General features: G+C 40.5%; 1 protein-coding gene across 1 annotated transcript in view; it reads right to left on the bottom strand.

Moving 5' to 3' along the window:
* LOC122793301 (cytochrome c oxidase assembly protein COX18, mitochondrial-like) overlaps positions 1-20,398 on the bottom strand; it is a 672,981-nt gene that overhangs the window by 161,754 nt on the left and 490,829 nt on the right. The window contains exon 4 of the mRNA XM_044061177.1: positions 17,505-17,612. Within this exon, the coding sequence (XP_043917112.1) occupies positions 17,505-17,612 (108 nt within the window). The remainder of the gene's footprint in view (positions 1-17,504; positions 17,613-20,398) is intronic.

A 20,398-nucleotide genomic window follows, 5' to 3' on the forward strand; every position in this document is an offset into this window, starting at 1 on the left:
TATGGAAAATCAGATAAGGAGGTTTGATGGTCAAGACCTGTAACTCAGATATCCTCCGAGCAGAAGTAATAGCTATTAAAAATATGGTCTTCCATGACAGATATTTCAAATCACAGGATGAGGCTAGTTCGAAAGAAGGTAATATAATTCAGGAAAGAACAAAATTTAGATTCCATGGCATGGCTGGAGTTTTGAAGGGTGGTCTCAAGTGAATAGCACCCTTGAGAAAAGCTTTAGAGACGATCTGACATTAGAATAAGAAGTTATGTACTCACCATAACGTTCCATCTGAGTAGGTATCTTCATTTGTCTGCAACCATTGGGATATGGATCCGAGCCGGCAACTTCTATCACAGCATAGATCTGAGCTCCTAGCTCCTCCCCTTACCCATAATCCTCTGCCTACCCTGACTGACCTCAGATCAAGTTTGCCCCATAGCACAGCTGATGAAAGTGTCCCAAAGGGAACAGATGCTAATAACCTCAAGAACGATCATTTTGGTCAGGGGGAAGGGATGGTTGCAGACAAATGAAGATACCTACTCAGATGGAACGTTATGGTGAGTACATAACTTCTTAATCTGAAGTAGGGACTTCATTTGTCAGCAACCTTTGGGACAGAGTCCCCAGCTACCTAAATCTTGGGTGGCCTTCATGGAAGGATATTCCGAAGCAATGCAGATCCAAAGGACGCCCTACCTCGGGAGACAACATATATTTTATAGTGGCTGATAAAGATGTGAGATGAAGCCCAAGTGGCTGCAGAACAAATGTCATCCAGTGGAACCCTAGCTTTAAAGGCCGCAGATGTGGCAACGGCCCTAGAAGAATGAGCATGGACTCCTTGAGGTGCAGGCCTTCCCGAGCTCTGATATGCTAAGAGAATACAACTCGAGATCCATTGAGAGAGAGAAACTTTAGAAACTGGCTTTCCGAAATTACTTTTGGCAATGGAGATAAACAACTGATCAGATTGCCTATGATCAGCAGTTCTATGAATATAAAAATGTAGTTGTCTGTGTACGTCTAAGGAATGCAGCTTTGTACTCTCCTTTGTTTTGAAAGTTGGGGAAAAACACTGGGAGATTGATAGATTGATTAATGTTCGCTTCTGAAGATACCTTAGGTAGGAAGGACGGATTGATCCTGAGGTAAACCCTGTCCGGGTGAAAGACCAAATATGGTGGTTTGACACAAAGAGCTTGCAATTCCGATACTCTTTTGGCTGAAGTTATGGCCACCAAAAAGGCTGCCTTCCAAGAGAGAAATTTGAGATCAACCGTGGCCGCCGGTTCGAAAGGGGGACCAGTCAAGGCCTGTAAGACTAGGGATAAATCCCATGGAGGTACCACCTCTTTGACTGGAGGCCTAAGGAGGAAGGTACCCTTGAGGAAGGTCTTACACAGTTTGGAAGTGATAAGAGGGCCAGACTCTCGCCCCACGTGATAGTATGATATTGCTGCAAGTTGTACCTTGACTGTGGAAGAACTAGCCCCCTGGTGAAAGAGAGAAGTTAGAAAATCTAGAACTGACGCTATCGGGGCTGTAAAAGGGGCTAAACGATGATGTTCTGCGCAAATGGTGAAGCGTTTCCACTTACTCCGATAAACCCTCCTGGTGGAAGGCTTGTGAGCTGCTACAAGAATGGCTTTGACAGGTGATGAGATCCTGGGAGTCCTTATGAGGAGTGGAACTGGAGCAACCAAGCCGTCAGCTTGAGGTTGACCAGGTTCAGAGTCGGAAGATCGAGAGGGTGAGAAATGAGATCCGGGAGGGGATCCAGAATCCATGGTGGATACACTAGGTGAGACCATAGGTAAGGGAACCACATCTGAAAAAAGCCAGAACGGGGCAATGAGGATCATCTTGCTCCCCAACTGCCTGGCTTTCTGCAATAATTTCAACATCAGGGGAAGAGGAGGGTAAGCATAAAGCAGACCGGGAGGCCAAGCATGAACTAGAGAGTCTCTCGGGGACTCCCCCGGAGGGGGGATCAGAGCGAAGTAATTGTTGCATTTGGTGTTTGAAGGAGAGGCAAAGGAAATCGCTCATTCCCACACTCTCATGGCCTCGCGGAAAAGGGGGTAAGACCTGGTCCCCCCCTGTTTGTTGATGTACCAGACGACTGACATGTTGTCTGTCTGTACTGCAATCGTCCCTACCGGAAGAGAGCTGTGTAGTGCCTGCAACGTCAAAAGCAATGCCCTCATCTCTAGGACGTTGATATGCAAAGAGGTCTCTACGTCGTTCCACATGCCTTGGACTGTCCTGCCTGAAAAATGCCCACCCCAGGCGAGAAGCGTCTGTGGTCACTGTGTCGACTGGCGGTGGTAGTGAGAAGGGACGTCCCATGTGGAGACTGGGGGACTGGAGCCACCACATGAGCGACCTTCTGCAAACCTTGCTTAAGGAAATGGGATGAGACAGGGGGTTGCGAGACAGGGACCATTGCATCTGGAGGGTCCACTGCAGGACCCTCATGTTCAACCGGGCCAATGGCAGCAGAGGGATTGCAGCCGCCATAGATCCTAAAGTCCTCAGGACCAATTCCGCCGAAGGAGTTTGCAGTTGAAGGATGGCCTGCACGTGCAACATCAGGTTCCGAAGCCGATCTGGAGTCAAGAATGCAAGCATCTGTCTGGAATCCAGTCTCACCCCTATAAAATCCAACACCTGTATAGGGATCAGAGAGGATTTGGTCATGTTGATGGTTAATCCTAATAGTGGAGCCAGACTGAGATAGTAGATGATTTATGAGAGGATGTTAAAATATGTTGAGCTTCGGCTGAGAGTTTGTAAATCCTGGCTATGTTTGGAATTGGAGTAGCCAAGCTGTCAGTTTGAGGGAGTGAACAGAAGGATGAAGAGCCCCCGATGAATGTGCAAGAAGATCAGGAACTGGGTCCAGGATCCAAGGTTCTTCCAATAGATGAGGCTGAAGGAAGGGAAACCAAATTTGACAAGGCCAGTAAGGGGCTATTAAGATTACGCTCCTTCCCAGAGTATTTACTTTCTGTAATACTTTGGGTATTAGAGGGAAAGGAGGAAAGGCATAAAGGAGAACCAGGGACCAATTGTGCACCAGTGCATCCCTTGGACATCCCCAGCGGGGGGATTAGGGTGAAGTAGTTGCTGCATTTCGTGTTTATTGGGGTTGCAAAGAGATCGCAGCAAGGCTATCCCCATCTGCAAAAAATGCTTTCCGCTACTTGTTTCTTTAGTAATCACTCGGGAGGCAAAAGAATTGCCCTGCTTGGCTTGTCTGCTATCACATTGGATTTCACCAGGATGTTCGTTGCTATTAGAAAGTGCGGGGTAGAAATTGCCCACTGCCATACTCTCAGGGCCTCTTGACACAGGGGGATAAGATCTGGTTCCTCCTTGTTTGTTTAAGTACCAGACCACTGACATATTGTCCATCTGAATTGCAATTGTTCCCAGAGGGAGAGAGTCTTGAAAGGACTGCAATGCTAGGAGTACCTCTCTTATCTCCAGGACATTTATGTGCAGGTGAGCCTTGTGCTTCTGCCATGTGTCTTGGGCTGTTCTTCCCTGATAATGCCCCCCCCCACCCTATCAAGGAAGCGTCCATGGTCACTGTGGCTATACGAGTGGGTAGAGCAAATGGATGGCCTAGAGTTACTTGTTGGGATGTTAGCCACCACTGAAGGTCCTTCATGCACGTATTCGTTGTTATGATTTGGTGTGTCATTGGAAATTCTTGAAAGGACCACTGAGACAACAGGAGCCACTGTAGTACTCGCATGTGCATCCGACCCAGAGGTATGGCTAGGATTGCTGCCGCCATTGTTCCTAGCAATCTGAGTACCATTGAGACTGGGGCTTTTGTCTTTGGAAGCAGGTCTAGGACTTGTTTTTGTAAAAGGCAAACTCTTTCTGGAGGAATTCTTAAGGTCACTGTGACTGTATTTAGTTCTGCTCCTATAAAAATGATCTGTTGTGATGCGACAAGGCAGATTTTTCTGAATTTATGGTAATCCCCAATTGATTGCAGAGATTTAAAGTTGTGTCCCTTGCATGTATGAGTTGATGCCTCATGGTGGCAGTGAGGAGCCAGTCATCTAGGTATGGAAACACCTGGAATCCCAAACGTCTCAGGTGAGCTGTGACTACTGCCATGCATTTGGTGAACACTCTGGGTCAGACCAAAGGGCAGAGTGTGAAATTGATAATGACGGGCCTCCAGCCGGAAGCGTAGATGATCCCTGGATGGCATGTCTGTTTTTATGTGGTAGCACGCATCCTGGAGATCTATCAATTGTCTTTCCCCAGAAAGGGGAGTACTGACTGTAGCGTGACCATCCGTAGCTTTGTCTTTTTTACCGACTTGTTTAGTCTGCTGAGGTCTAGAATAGGTATCCAGTCCCCTGTTTTCTTTGGAACTAAAAAGAACCTTGAGTAAGTTCTGGATCCTCTCTGGTCTGCTGGGACTGGCTGGATGACTCTCTTTTCCAGCAACCTTTGGACCTCTGCTTGTTCCCTGTGGCTGGGTGGAACGTCTGGGATTTTTTTCACAAGAGGGGGCGGTGTGGCAAAGGGAATTGAGTATCCTCTGGATATGATACTTTGTACTCAGCTGTCTTTTGTTATTTTTAGCCAGGCTTCTGGTTACAAAGAAAGGCGGCCCCTGACTGCCTCCAGAGATGGACAGTCGGGCCTTCTCTTAGGAGTGCTGATAGGGCTTCCCAAAGAAATGATCTCCGTCGCCCTGATTCTGCGGACCCCCCCTCTGCTGCGTGGATGGCATCTTCCATTATTTCCCCCTTCTCTGCTTCTAGAGGGGGGTTCACCACGCGTGTCCTGGAAAGATCCTTGAGATTTAAGGAACCACATCTTTCCACCCCCCTCCCTTTGGGGTAGGGTCTACTCTGGGTAGAAAAACATACTACGACGACAGACAAAGTCCTTCCATCTTTCTTACTCCTGGTAAGTATTTCCTTCACTTTCAGTTCAAAAAGGGATGAACCATCAAAAGGGGTGTTAATAAAGGAAGACTTAAAGGGTTCCGCAAAGAAACATAGGCGCATCCAGGCATGTCTCCTAAGGGCAATTCCTATACCCCGCTGCTCTGCTCATTCCATCAGCTGCATATGACAGACGCATGGAAGAGTTCACAATAGAATTAAGAGTAGAGAGCTGGGAAGTTACCTTGTCAGAAACCCCCAGAGCTACGGAACCCTGCAGGGTATCTCCTAGTTCCTTCAGGAGATCCATTTGTAACCTAGTGAAATGTGTGAGATAGTTCAGCGATCGAAAGACAAAAGCCGCTGAACTAAACATACACTTCCCATACCTGTCCATGATCCTGGACTCTCTATTAGGAGGATGAACAGATGTAAAATTTCTGATCGTTCATTCTTGGTGGCTGCTGTCACCACCATAGCATCAACAGGCATCCTTTAGTGAGAACGTTTTTGTCTTGAGGGCAAGTTATAAATTTATTAGGCCTCCTGAGAACAGGCTCCATGGTACCCAGGGACTCCCATAACCTCCGAGATAATAACTCAATCAACTCATCGAAGGGTGGAGACACCCAAGAGGTGGAGGGTTGAGACCCAAAAGCCTTCAGAAAAACTGACTCATCATCAGTAGGGTTAAGGGATTTCCAGCCACCCCTCTGTTTAAGAATTTCTAGGATATCTGCGAATGAGATATCCTCTGAGGGGGACTGTGGGGACCCTTCTGACTCATCTAAGTCAGTATCCAAAGTGACGGATTCCTAGGAGAAGCCAGATGCTTCCTCTTGCAAAGTCTCTTCCTGGAAACCTCTTCAGTGGGAGCTTTTGGAGAGGTCTTGGAAGAGCATGACTCACCCAATCAGGCTTCCTGAGGCTCAGGATCTCTACGCTTTAATGGAGTGTGTGTTGTAGAGGTAGACACCGGTGCTTTAATGTAGGGAACTGCTGGTACTGACGGAGTGGTTGTTGGCGTGGGCAGTACCTTCCTCATGGCCTCGAAGGCCCATCAGCTTCGAAGCAAGGAATCTGAGGATTCAAGGGACTCTCCTGGCACCAGGACAGAGGTCTCTGAGCCAGAGTTAGGAGGCAAGCTCACTCGAGCTGAGGCCCCGAGAGGCAAAGTCAGAATCGACAAGTCGGTTCGACTATCCTCCGTGGACCTGACCGGTGAGCGTCAGCTCCGAGATCCCTCAGTCGGCACCGAAGATATCAGGGCAGTCGGGGCCAACAAACCTAAGGTAGGTGTCGGTCCCGAGGGTTCCACAATCATCACTTCCGAGCTCTCCGGCTCCGAAACTTCAAGGCAGATCGGAGGAGGAACAGAAGATGGTGGGGGAACTTGTGTCAGCTCCGAAGTCCCAGGGGTTGGTACCAATAAAATGTTTGCAAGGAACGGTATCTGAAAAAGCCTCTTCATCACACGGTCCATATCCAAATCAGAAAGTCTACTTGAGGTCCGAGAAGAATGTGTGGATGAAGCCATCGACTGTAAGATGGGGGATTTCAACGTAGGAGATACTGGCTCCAAAGTCAGGGATCGTCTCCTAACCAAAACAACAGTCTGCTCCGTTGGCTGTGGAACCGATGTTGAAGATTTAATCAATCCTGATTTTGGAGTCAATGGACTTTTTCTTGGCTCTGAAGATGTCTTTGAGTGTTTGTCAGACTTATCCAGTGACTCCCTGCAGAGTTAGATTGTACTGTGAAGCTATACCCCAAGCTAACATGGCTAGTCTGCAAAGGGGTTATGACCTAGTTCGCACTTGCTTGCTGATATATCACATGAATGTAGTATTGAAGAGGTCCAGGGGACTACAGATGACTCCGAGAGATGACTGCCTTGATTAGGGCAAGCATTTATTTTATATTTATGAGTTTGCTTCCGTCTTTGGTATTCCACACACCTTTCACTTTTATTCCTCCTGAAGCTGCTCCCCAAGCAAAGTCTGAGGCATCTGTGGTGATCAAATGCTTTGGAGCCGAGAGGGAGAAGAGGAGACCTAGGTTTATGGAAATTTACTGTCTCCACCAAGTAATTTCTCTTTTGACAAACCCCAAAACTACTGGGATTTGATAAGCCAATGGATGTTGGTGCTGGGACCAAAGGTTCTTCAGATACTACTGTTTTTTTCTCATGTGGAGCCTTTCCAGGGGTACCGTGGGAATCATAGATGACATGAGACCCCCAAAATCCTCAGCTACCCCCTCACAGTGACTGAAGTGAAATAGATTTAGATGTAGATCTATTTGTTTTCCTGTAAATAAAGGCTGTTTGAACTGAAGTGTCCAGCTGACACCGCCAGGATACAATACTGTGTGAAGGAGTCAAAAAAGGACTTTGTTAGGTTGTCTTGGAATCCTAGCTTGTTTTAGCGATCACTCACCCAAATCAGAGATTCCTGACACTTTGAAAAAGACTATGCAAAGATTAGCATGTCATATAAATATGGAAAAATGAGGATACCCTGTGGGATGCAGTGAGCTATAACTGGAGCTAGACACTTTGTGAACATTCTTGGTGGAGTGGATAGTCCAAAGGGTAGGGCAGAGAGCTGATAATGTGATCCAGACACACAAAACCTTAAGCTGCACCTGAAGTCTGGATGAATACGGATGTGACAATAAGCATTTTTTTAAGTCTAGTGTTGCTAGGAAACTTAAATTGTGAATAAGAGGTAACAGGTTGTGAAGTGAAGTGACAACATTTTGAACCTGGGTACTACCACAGATAGATTTAGGAAAGAAAGACCCAGAATTGGTCTTCACACAACTTGTTTCTTTGGAACTAAAAATAACCTTGAATAAAAGCTTTTCCCATCCTGGGAAGGAGGAACCAGTTCTATTACTACCTGAAACAGCATGTGTTGAAGGATCATGGGAAATACAGGAGTCTGGTTTGGTCTGGTGGATGAGGAATTACCCCTGAAAGGGAGATATTTCCTCCCACTGCTATCTGTAACCTTGATGAATGAACTTCAGAACCAGCTTGTCTGAAACTATTCATATTCAGACTTTCTTTAAGGGAAAAGGGACTGCTAGTGTGTGTGTGTGTGTGTGTGTGTGTGTGTGTGTGTGTGTGTGTGTGTGTGTGTGTGTAGGGGGGCACAATATCTCAAATAGTCATCCTGACTAGTTGGACTGTCCTTGGGTTTTCAGGGGTTCCTGAATTGTTTTTGGAACCCCCCTGCCATTTACTTTTAAAGGCCTGTTTACCTGCAATTTGGTGAAACTCTCTATTTTGTTTTTTGCTGAAACTGGATGAAAGGTTAGAGAATCCCTTTGAAAATTTGGAAAAGTAGGGCTAAAAAATCGTAGACATTCCCTGAATCAGCTATTTCATCACACTTTTTGATAGCCTTTGCTGCAGAGGAACCAAAAACTAAATCCCTGTACAAAGGAAAATTTAAAACCTCATTTTACACATCACGTGGGAGGTTCTGCAGCCAGGCAAATCTCCTCAAAACAGTACCAGTGGCCATAGTCCTGGAAGAAGTATCAACTGAATCATATACACTTAGTAAACAATGAGTAGTGACCTATTAAAGGGAATAAATTAAAGTATTTAAAACAGAATTTTCCTCTCAAAAAGAAACTTCAGACAACACATTCCTCATAGTTCAACAATTAGTCAGAATAAATATTAACACGAGCCTGACAATTCAAAATTCTAAAAATCAAAGTTGCAGAAGCACTTTTCCTCCATACCTATCAATAATCTTCCATTCTTGTCAGAATGAGTAGGACTGGAACTAACCAAATGTTTAACAGCAGCAGGATTAACTAAATTAACAAACTATAGCTGCTGGGTCAGGTTTGAAATAGTGTACAAAAAAAAACTTAAAAGACTGAGAAACTTTATACATTATAATCTGTCTTTTCAGCAGCAGAAGGCTGACTATCGCAAAAATTACAGTCAAACACATACACACACACACACACACACACACACACACACACACACACACACACACACACCTTCCAGAGGTGACATAACAGATGGCATAGGTGAAGGTTCTAGAAATTCATTTTGCAACAGTTCATAGTATTTTCTGAGGGACTGAGTAAACTCTGTGTTCTCCCAATGAAAACACTGGCACATTCTGGAAACAGTCTCAGAGAAAGATAAACCCCAACAGGGAAAATCAGAAACTGACCTCTGGGCCTGAATCAGACAACTCAGGAGAAAGCCCTGTATCTGTTCCTTCGTCTTCCTGTCCAGATTCAGAACACTGAATTTCTTCAGGAAAACAAGTTTCTCTCTTTCTTTTACCAGAAACCACTTTATAAGAAGGCTCAATAACCTGAATTAAACCCAGAGTCAAACACAGTAAACTATTGCCGTCTAAAGAAATTTGAGGAGGAGTAGATGCATTTAATTTTATGTTTCCTTCTGACAGGAAAAATGGGGACAAAAGTGTTATTAATGGGGACAGCAGCTTCTCCAGGGATATGCCCAACTTCTCACTAAACAGGGAAGCAAGAGCTGGTAAAAATTTAAAGTCTTTAAAAGTCATTTTTTCACACAAAAATACAGCAAAAGGCACTTTATAACACTTTGCCAATCCCAAAAAGTAAAAAAAAAAAAAAAATTTCACCTCAGAAAAAATGGTTTTCAATTACTGTAGCCAAGTGCGCTCCCATTTAAAAGTACAGTTAAATCCTGTGACAGCATGTTAAAACACAAACTCCATTGCTTAAAAATAACTTTCCTAAACAGGAAAGTAGACTAAAATAAACAATTATTTAAATTTGAAAGGTTTTTCCCCAAAAGGAACTTATCTGACCAGCAACGGAATAGCACAACCTAACTGTAGATCCCTGAAAGCCTGCAAAGGAGCACTCTCTTGAATTGTAGGAAAGCTCTGAAGCATTTGGTACCCAAACCTGAAAAAGTCAGCTCAGCTTGAGCTAACAGTTTGGACACATGGAAGGTGCAGTGTAGCTTTGGAAGTTAGTCGACTGTTATATCCTTGGCAGGATATAACCCATAATAGCTAAGGCTACTGCAGCAGTGACCAATATGAAGAACAAAGAATAGTTGTATAAAATCTTACCATAACCATAGATGTTCTTCTCTTTTATGTTGCAATATTCTTTACATGAGGGAATCTTCCACTTTTAATTTCTCCAAACCTTTTGGGTTTCTAATACCATGACAGGAATGGACCTCATTCCTAAGTCAGAGTACGATTAAAGTTCATGAAATTAGTATTGTTTCACTCTTTGATGTTAACCGAAAGTGCTCTTCGCAGCATCGGCAATGTGCCCAGTAATGACTCCTTCTGCAATTCATACGGTGTTAGATGAATTGGTAACGTATCTAAATACGATTGTAAATTGCTTTTATAAGACCAGTTGATCCTACTACTATTGGAACTGTCTGGGTATCTTTCTTCCACATGGCTCTCATTTCTGCCTGCAGATCAAGGTATTTTATGACTTTGTCTCTCTCTGTACGCAAGACACTGTAGTAATTAGGTGTGGCAATTTCAATGATCAATGCTACTTTTGTCTTCTTTTCTTGGACCACTATATTCTGTTTTCTAGCATCTATCTTTTGAGCTGTTGGTATTGGGTGATCCCATGTGATATAAACTTCATTTTCTACGATTCTTTGTGGCTCATGTTTCCAGTGTTTTTCAGCCGCTTCAATACCATAATGTTTGCACAATCTCCAGTGTAACCGTCTCACCACATTATTATGCCTTTCAGTTAACAGTCGTCCTGCCATTATTGCATCGCAACCAGCAACAAGGTGTGCGACTGTTTCCAATTCGGTTTTACAAAACCTACATATGTCTATTTCTGCCACATGTTCAATGGACTTTTTTAAACCAGCGTGAACATAGCCCATTATCTTGGGCTGCCTATATTAACCTTTCATTTCTTGATGTGAATTCACCTCTCCTTAACCATTCCTGCATTCGTTCTTGATCAACATGAGGCTCTTCCAGAAGTTTTCTATACTTCCAACTATATTTAAGTTTTTTCCACATTTCTTGTCTTCTCATCTGGTCCTTCACCTTATACTCTTTCTTTTGTTTTTTAGTACATTCAGTTGCTGCCTGGTTTCTATCTACTTCTTGTTTGATTTCCATTCCTGCTTGACGTTGATATGCTTCTGCTAAATTAAGCAGAGTTGTCATCTTAGACTTATTCTTCTCATGTTTCAAAACTTTCACTACATTTGGATCTTATGAGGTCATTAGATATTTGTGGAGTCCCATGATTGCAGATCTATACATGTAATCAATTTCAAGGAGGCCCATCCCTTCTTCGGAATGGGGAACATATAATCTTGGTATACATTGATTATTATAAATCATTTGGTGAACGTGAAGGATCCTTCTTGTTTTAATATCCAATCTATCCAACACTTTCTGGGGCCAGTCAATCACTCCAAAACTATAAGTTAGGACAGGAAGAGGAAATTGACTTAAGGCTTGGATCTTTTCCCTAGATGACAATGCTGTTTTCAGGTTTAATTTAAGTCTTCTAAAGTACTCCTTACTGAGCTTTATTTGCATTTGTTCATCTTTTATTGCTGATCCTTCATCCATTCCCAAGTATTTATACACTCCCTCTTGCTCAAGTTCTTTTATATCACATTCTTGTCCCAAACTAATGTTTTCCTGGTGCTGCAGTTTTCCTTTTTTAAAGGTTGCTTTTGCACGTTTATCATGTCCAAATGACATTCTAATATCATCTGAAAAAGTTTTGACAACCTGCAGCTGTGCTTTCAGTTCCTCATATGATGAGCTATACAGTTTTAGATCATTGACAAAGAGAAGATGAGAAGTCATTAGACTGTTGTTTTCTAGAAGCCAAATTGTAGCCATGGCCTAAGCTGTTAAGTAAACAGCTTAATGGATTAATGGCAAGGCAGAATAGCAACGGTGACAGAAGGTCACCCTGGAATATCCCCCTTTGAATTTTTATCCCTGGGATAATAATCTGTCCTTTACCATGGCTTAATTGCAAAGTGGTCTGCTACTGTTTCATGGCTACTGTAATGTAGTCAATCAGTGTAGGGTGCATCTTAAACATTTTTAAGCACTCTTTTATCCATGAATGTGGGATACTATCAAATGCTTTTCTGTAGTCAATCCATGCCATGCTTAGAATTCTTCCCTTTCTTACAGTTCTCCACTATAACTTTAACAACAAATGATCCTTTGTTCATATGACTTTCTTTTATTGCCCTTTTGTTCTACTGCCATAACTGAGTTTTCTTATAAATGATTATAAACTCTATCGGCGTCAATTCCTGTGTATTGTTTATACTTCGTTGGAAGACAGGTTATTGGTCTATAATTTTTAGGGTAACTTGCAGGTTCACTCTTAAGTAAGAGCATTGTTTTTCCTGTTGTTAACCAGTGTGGTGTGTGTTTGGAGTGCGCATACAAATAGATCTTACTCATGGCTAAATCCTCATGCAAAGAAGTTAATACTTTAAGCCAAAGGTTAAGTACTGCATCTGGGCCTGGGGTTTCCAGTTAGAGGCTTTTCTCAACTTTGTTTCAATTTCTCTGGCTGTTATTTCATCCCATTTCATATCCTGTACCTTTAAAGTTCCTATTCTTTCTTTTACTTTTTCTATCCATTTTGCATCTTTGTTATGTTCCACAGGATCATCATAGATACTTCTCCAAAATGTATCTACTTCCTCTTTTTTTGGTGGTCTTTCAATTCCTTTTACCATATTTCCCAATTCTCTATAAAACTTTCTTGGTCATCAATAAATTGCTTATTCTGTGGTTTCCCTTATATTTATCTTTGTATCTTCTAAGTCTTTCCACCTGTTTTGAAATTTTTAGTTTGTTATCGCCATTAGTGCATAATATATCCTGGTCTATTCGAATATTGCGCATTGCTTTTATCATATCTATCTTTCTTAGTATTTTTGTTGATCTATTCCCTCTTCTATAATCTTCTAACAATAACACTTCTTGTCTTAGCTGCTTTATAGTTTGTATGGAATCTTCCGTTTTTAACTTCTCCAAGTCTATTGGGTTTCAAATACCATGATGGGAATGGACCCCATTCCTAAGTCAAAGTACGATTAAAGTTCATGAAATTAGTATTGCTTCACTCTTTGATGTTAGCCAAAAGTGCTCTTCGCAGCACCCGCAATGTACCCAGTAATGACTCTTTCTGCAATTCGTACGGTGTTACATGAATTTGTAACATAGCTAAATAACGCTTGTAAATTCTTTTATAAAACCAGTTGCTCCTACTACTACTGGAACTGTCTGGGTATCTTCTACCATGAGCGACCCGATGTCCGGCTAGTATACAAGAGCTTTTAAGGACTGCTAGTACACGAGACATTGCATGGATGGCTAAGGGCCTCCCAGGAAACCTGACCTTCTTGGATGCCACATGCTGCTTTATTTTTAGACCCAACAGCATTTGTAGTATCTCTGCATTATTAGATTAAGCAGGCTGTGCTGGTGGCAGATTAGAACCTGTTAAAGACAGACATGTCCTATTACAATGAGAAGCTATGCTCTATTTGAGAAAACATTTTTTTTTTTTTTTACATTTTTCTGCAGAACTGTTGTAAACTTCACTATTTCACTATGGTGTCCCTTCCTCTGGTACCTTCATCAATAATTGCAAACATATATAGTACCAAAATGCAATAAAATAGTGAGGTTAATGACATCACTGCTGAATAATTCTCCCAAATTAGGAGGAGCTGCCATCTCACAACTAACATCAAAGAACACATTGTTAACCCTGTTCTCAGTGGACCATACATTTGTTATGTCCAAGATGAAGCCTGGTCCACTATTTTGGAACTGATTAGCTTTTTCCAACTGTGCCAACCACCATCCTTTCTCTTGGTCAAGCATCATAGTTTGTTCAGTTCTTCTTTCAGCAAATTGCCTACCGAAATACACAGAATGTGTCAGATTTAATATATAGCTGTAAGAGCTGAAATAACTGTAGAATACTGGAATGAATGTGTTTATTTGTTAATTACCTAGAATTGTGCGGTTGTGGTAAATGTCAACAATATCCAAATCAAATCTTACTGTCTTCAATAACAGTTCCAATAAACTGAAATAGACTGAATTATAATGTTCATAACTTCAGCACTCATTATACTCAGAGTTTTTCCTTTCCTCCTAAATAATATAATTAATATTCTGGAATGCTGAATATTTGATCTGACTTCTGCACTCACTCGAGTATCTGTACCAAACTTCTGTGGACTACACTGCAATAACTTTCTGGGCATGGGTATTAGTGTAAACTAACTTTTTCTCTGTGTTTTTAGTCCATCTCCTAAATAATACCAAAAACCCTGCAAATTTCCTGCTAGTTCTACATCCCTCTAACTGTGTTTACCAAGCTTGTTTGTACTTAATACCTAATGTATTGCACATTCTGTTACCACATTTTATTCTTATCAGTATTCTTGCCTGAAGGTTACTAAAATATTCCTTTCTACTGAATCTGCATGTAGAATGTAAAATAACGATATATGTCTGCTTTAATATAGCTGAGTTTCTAGGCCGATGCAAACAGAATACTATACTACATTTATGTAAAACCTAATCTTACAATGGTAAAATTTTCATGATTCATACTGAGCATATGTTACTTATGTTGTCATTGTAAAGTGATCTGTAGTTGTACTAGCAATTTATGGTTAAAACAGTAATAACAATATTTCTTACTTGATTTGTATGTTTTACATTTCGGAGTTTTACTGCTTTCTCTTTTAAATATTGTATAAATGCCCTGGTTAAAGCACTTAAACTTATCTTCAGTTGAAATCCTTCTCAGTTTCCCCCTTAAAGACTCTATGGACCCAAATCACCCCTTTACTTCCATCATCTACACAGAACAGCCCTGACATTAACATTCTTCCCATATGGCTTCTTCTTCATCACTTTTACCACCACCATTTTTTTTCATGATGTGATCTCTAAGAATTGGACACTGCATTCCGAAAATTTTACTAATGACTAAAAAGGAGATTGCTCTTTGACTTTAGAGATGCAAACCAGCTTCATAATAACCCTTCACTATTTTCTTCTGTCCCTAGTAACTCACTACTGCAACTTTAGCTACTCTGAAGTCTCTTCTTTTCTGTAGTTTAAGCTGCAACACTCAAACAAACTGTAGATCTGCTAAAGGTTATGGCTTCCAAGGTGCATTTTTTTTTCATTTCTCAGCAAATAAGGTCAGGTGCTACCTCTTAGTCCATGCTGATAACTTTTTCACATCACTTTTTAGACTTCCCTTCAACCACAGCTGCTGCACCTCCATTTCTGTTATCTATAAACAGGTTGATTCTCTTTCCTCTGACTCACCTGAGCATAGATCAAGGGAATATACAAAACTGATCTTCTTCCCTCCATCCAACTTTGCCATAATCCACTCTTAGAACTGGATTTGGTGTGCTTGGTGCAATCTTTTATCTACAAAGACATATCATTTGATGTTCTGGAGGTTGCTGTCCTCCAAATCTCAGGTCACTAATTCACCCAATATGTTTTCCATGATGTCCTCCACTACTGAAGTCAAACACATTGGTCGATAATTCTCTAGCTGCATATGACATTCCTCCTCTTAACCCCCCCCCCCAACTGAGAAGTGATTTTAATGCTGTACAGTGCCAATACTCTACAGCATTTCCTATGTTCTGGTCAAAGAACAGCTAAACAGTTCCATTAGAGGCTTTTTAGGCTTCATTCAGTTTATAAGGAACCTATATCCCATGAGGCATTTGGGCCCTATCAATAAGCAGTAAGACATCAAAGTGATAATGCAGATTCTACCTGTCCAAGAATAACCAATGCACCTTGTTAAAATCGTCCATCTGACTATAACTGTTTGTAGCATCTGTTTTGCCCTTAGTTAAAACTCCAATGAATAGTATACGTAAAAGCAAGAGGAGGATTAACCATTGTTAACATTACTAAAGTGAAGCTGGCTTACTACATGCTGACTTAAGCAGATCCTGCCTGGCTGTCTTATTTTAAATCAATCGGAATCTCCCAGAAGGATGTTATTCTGTAAGCTTTCAGTAACAGTATAGTAATATTTCATGTCAAGTTGAATTCATCTTTCCCTTGAGCTTTCTTTATAGTGATTACTGTGCAAAAAATGCAATCATTTAAATGCAGCTGGGCCACAGCCATGGTCTTGTGTTGCTGCACTGCATGGTAGGGCTGTGTGACATCATGGATGTACAGATCTCAGGCATGAATTGCAGCCTTATCTTACAAACAGCACTAAGCTGCGACTGTAGTCCTTTAAATGTTCTGCTGATGTTGTCAATGAGACAGGAATGGGTTAAACTGCATTCCTAAAGGTTATAGTCTAACAGACAATTTTCAACAGGTTATAACCCCCACATTTGTCTGTCATGGTCATTAATTTACTATTTGCCCCAGAGACCACAGATAGTATTTTCCTGTGTTGATTAACAAGCAATTTGAGGAGAATCCATCAAAAAATATCAAACTTTTTATTTAATCTGTTGGGGGTTATCAGCTGTGGCGCAAGTCTTCTACTGCTATTAAGTAAAAAGCTACTATGGAAATTACAACTAACATTTAACTCATTTTTAAATTTTAAGTTATTTTTATTCTTTCAATGAACTTTTAAAATTTTTAAGAGAAAAGGCAGCAACCACGTCTAAAGCAGGCAGCTCTGAATGAGAACTGACAGACCATAGCTTTTAATAAGGAAAGGACTAATTGCATGCTTTGTGTGACACAGATCAAGTCTAGAATTGCTGTGAATAAAACATTTTATGTATGAATGCATGCTTCCCATTGAGCCTTCTTAATGCTGCTGACTTCATAAAACATGTACATTACACTCTACTGACCACAGAAATGTGTTAATATGAAAAGTGCAACACTGCCGCATTTTATACATAAGTGTGTGATGTTTTACTATGACGTGAAAAGGAACTGGAAATTTCTCATACAGATCTTGTCAACAAAAGGTACATCTGTGTCTTGCCTATTAATTTCGAAGACAAAGGCAACCACTATGCATAGTGGCCAGTATCAGAAATATAACCGTTTTTCTTTGCCCTTGGCAGAAGGTCAGTACTTTAGCCAAACACTTCCTAGAGAGCAGACGGTTGTGTGATCTTAAAATATGGCCTTAAAGTATAAAACTTGAATACTTTTCCTCCCACTACTGCAGACAACTGATAATTCAATAAACAAATTTTATCCTTAAAACAAATCATAGCCTTCTTTCTAAAAATATGCTTTCAGTGCATGGTAATAGGAAAACACAACATAATTTTCACTCTGGTAAATTATGGTTATTATATACTTCACCATAATAAACTAAATTCTTGACTCTATTCTTTGAACCTCTTCGAAATTAGCAAAGGAAATTAAGCTGACATTTAGTGACACAGAGGGGAAGGGTAAGCATTACATTTATAATCTCACAGCTAGTGACAGGCAAAGGCACCCCCCCCCCCATAAGGAAGAAGGAATTGAAAACTAAAAGCACAACTTTCATAGTGTTAATACTTACTGTAGGTACTCCAGCAGCAATTGGAATCATTACAAGTGAAATTCCCCGTATGAAGTTTGTAGTATACTTCTGGTATTTTGAAAGTTCGGCTTTTCTCAGTGTGGACATCTGCAAAAAAAAAAAAAAAAGATAAAATAATGTTGATGATTTGCTGGTGGATGTCATGGTGCGAAACACAGAATACTAATTACAGCGCAGATGACAGCGTGGCCTGGAACGTGAGATATGAGAGGATCAAGGCTATCTACTGCAGCTACAGAAACTAATAGAGTAAGAAATCAAAGACCCTCTGTGCTACCAATAGCCATGAGTGTAGCTGCTTCTGAAAACTTCTACATTCTGTACCAGTGATGTTTTTTTAAATCAAAAAGCAGTGTGTCATTATTCTATATTTTCAATTAATGCAGTTTATTAAAGTATCATCCATATTACTGACATTACGAGTACCCATTTTAGGATAGTAAGGCATCTGCTGTGTCATCTCTGGTTAAAACATCAATCTCTCCCTTTTACCATTTTGTACATGGGGTTGGGGATTTGCATCAACAATGATCGTCACCTTAGATGCAGTGCTGGCACTCATACCACATGACATCACATGTGTGTGTATGTGTACATATATACATATCTACACACATACATTTGTATGTACAATACATCCATACTCAAACGCACTTTAAAAAATAAGCTGCATTTAATCAATCACCAAAAGAAAGTTACCTCAAGATAATAGTAGAGAGCATTTAAGTATACCTCATTTTACTGTGTTCAGGTCCTAAAAGTAAAAGCTTTTTTGATAAACTCCCCAACTGGTAACTTGATGTATTACAATAATAATCTACACTTCCTGTGCATAATGCTCAAGGCTTTAACAATGAATTCCTAAATTGTACTCTATTACCATTTTAGAAAGCACAGACTTAGCAAAAGTAACTGATGCTTGGTTTTGTAATAAGAGGTCTTCTTACCAGAGTATACTGTTTATTAAAGCTGGCTTGTAAAAGTGGGGGTGCTTTTTCAGTTTATGTGAACAACATTCGTACTTTTGATAGAATACTAAACAGTAAAGAGGCTGAAATGGTGGTAATTAAAATACCAAATCAACTCAAAGACCTCTCTAGTAGGCTTCTACAATGGTCCCTCTTGTAACATTACATTTGAAAAATGAGTCCAGGATATAGATGTTTTTCTGAAAAATTACACTTTTTTTGCTTATGAATAACGAATACTCCCAAGCAAGGGATCACATGCTTACCTGTCTACTAAAATGTAACACTATTATCTTCAGCAGCCAGAATTTTCTGGAAGGAATGCAAACACCATCTAGCTGTCACTGAGTTATCCCTTGCACATAAGCTGCTTTGCTACTCCTAACTGCCCATCTTTTGAAGATCATGTCAACAGGAGATGCTCCCCTGTTAGCTCAGAGGCCTCTGCTTAGTTACCATAGTCAAATCCAAAAACCACTTTTGTAACTCTAGATTTTTCTTTGTGTGTGCAAACAGTGAACCACTTTCCTCCCCAATCTCAGAAGTATAGCCATCAGAAAAAATTTAAAGCCCATAATAAGACAGTTATAACATCACTTAGGTAATATTAGTCAAGCTACTTGCTGTTACATCTGTCCACTTTTACAACAGTCTTTTTCATTCACTCACTAAAACTTGTTACACTTATCTGCCAATCTACTCTTTCACTAAATCTAATAACTACAATCTACTCTTTCATTTAATCTAATAACTACAAAGTCTTCTAAAACAAATTTGTAATAGGGCATCTATTACTACATATCATTTTACAATTCAGTTTTATTGTACCCTGTAGATCTAAAATTATTACTTGATTCATTTACTGGTGTAATTGCTTTAATACCTGTTTTTCTGCCCCAGTGTTTGTCTTTTAATGTTTGTATCTTTTCTTGGAGACTTCACCCACAAGACTCAACCTGTAAATGGGACCACCAAAAGGACTTTCCTATTACAAAATGTAAATAAATAACTTCTATGTTATAGAGGATTCACAACTAGTTTTGCTCCTTACAAGAAATAAAAACATACTGGATGCAGTTTTGTTACAGTCAAACCACCAATCACTTGTTTTTTTAAGATATTTTATTAAATAAAATTGAACAGTTACATGAGGCACGGTCAAACAAATTTATTTTTTACAAAATGCATTTAAAATCATAAATAATAAAATCTTAAGAATAATTAAGAAATTAAAATAGTGCGTTAAGTCCAATTCAACTCATTTCATGGTATCAGTCAGTTGAAGAACTTTAGACCAGGGCTTGAAAATAGTAGTCTTGTTACTACCAATCACTTTTAACTGCCTTCTTTTATGAGATGGACACATTTGGCCATACAAAAAAGCATGATTCCAGTCAGAAAAAGCAGGCAGAGGCATCAGAATATGGAAATTTTATAATATAAAAAAATAAGAAAAGGGGGGGGGGGAGTAGAAAAGAATATTATTAATAGAGAAGTTAGAGGAAAACTCCACCTTCAGTAACAGTTCAACCCAATTCTTAGATTGTGTTCCTCCCTACAATATGATTCCAGTACTGTATAGATACCTGAAACCTATACGTACTTTAAAAAACTTTCACTTCCTTGCCTTGGAGTCAAAGGAAGGGAAAGACCACACAATTTTTATATTTAACTTCTTATATAACGTGCAGAGGAATCTGTCTACACCTGCATGACATGACACAGAAATTTGTAGTCAGCTACCGCTGACACTTTTATACTGGTAATTAGTTCCGCTGATGTCAAGAGCTCTGGCTGCTGTAAACAAGGCAGAAAGGTATGAAACTGTTTTCCATTGTCTTTCTTGCAGAGAGGAAGAGAACTTACACTGATTCACAGCTGCTTCCAATGTAGTCATGCCTTTCA

Source organism: Protopterus annectens, chromosome 2.part0 (assembly GCF_019279795.1).
Source record: "Protopterus annectens isolate FY-2018-M chromosome 2.part0, PAN1.0, whole genome shotgun sequence".
NCBI lineage: Eukaryota > Metazoa > Chordata > Ceratodontiformes > Protopteridae > Protopterus > Protopterus annectens.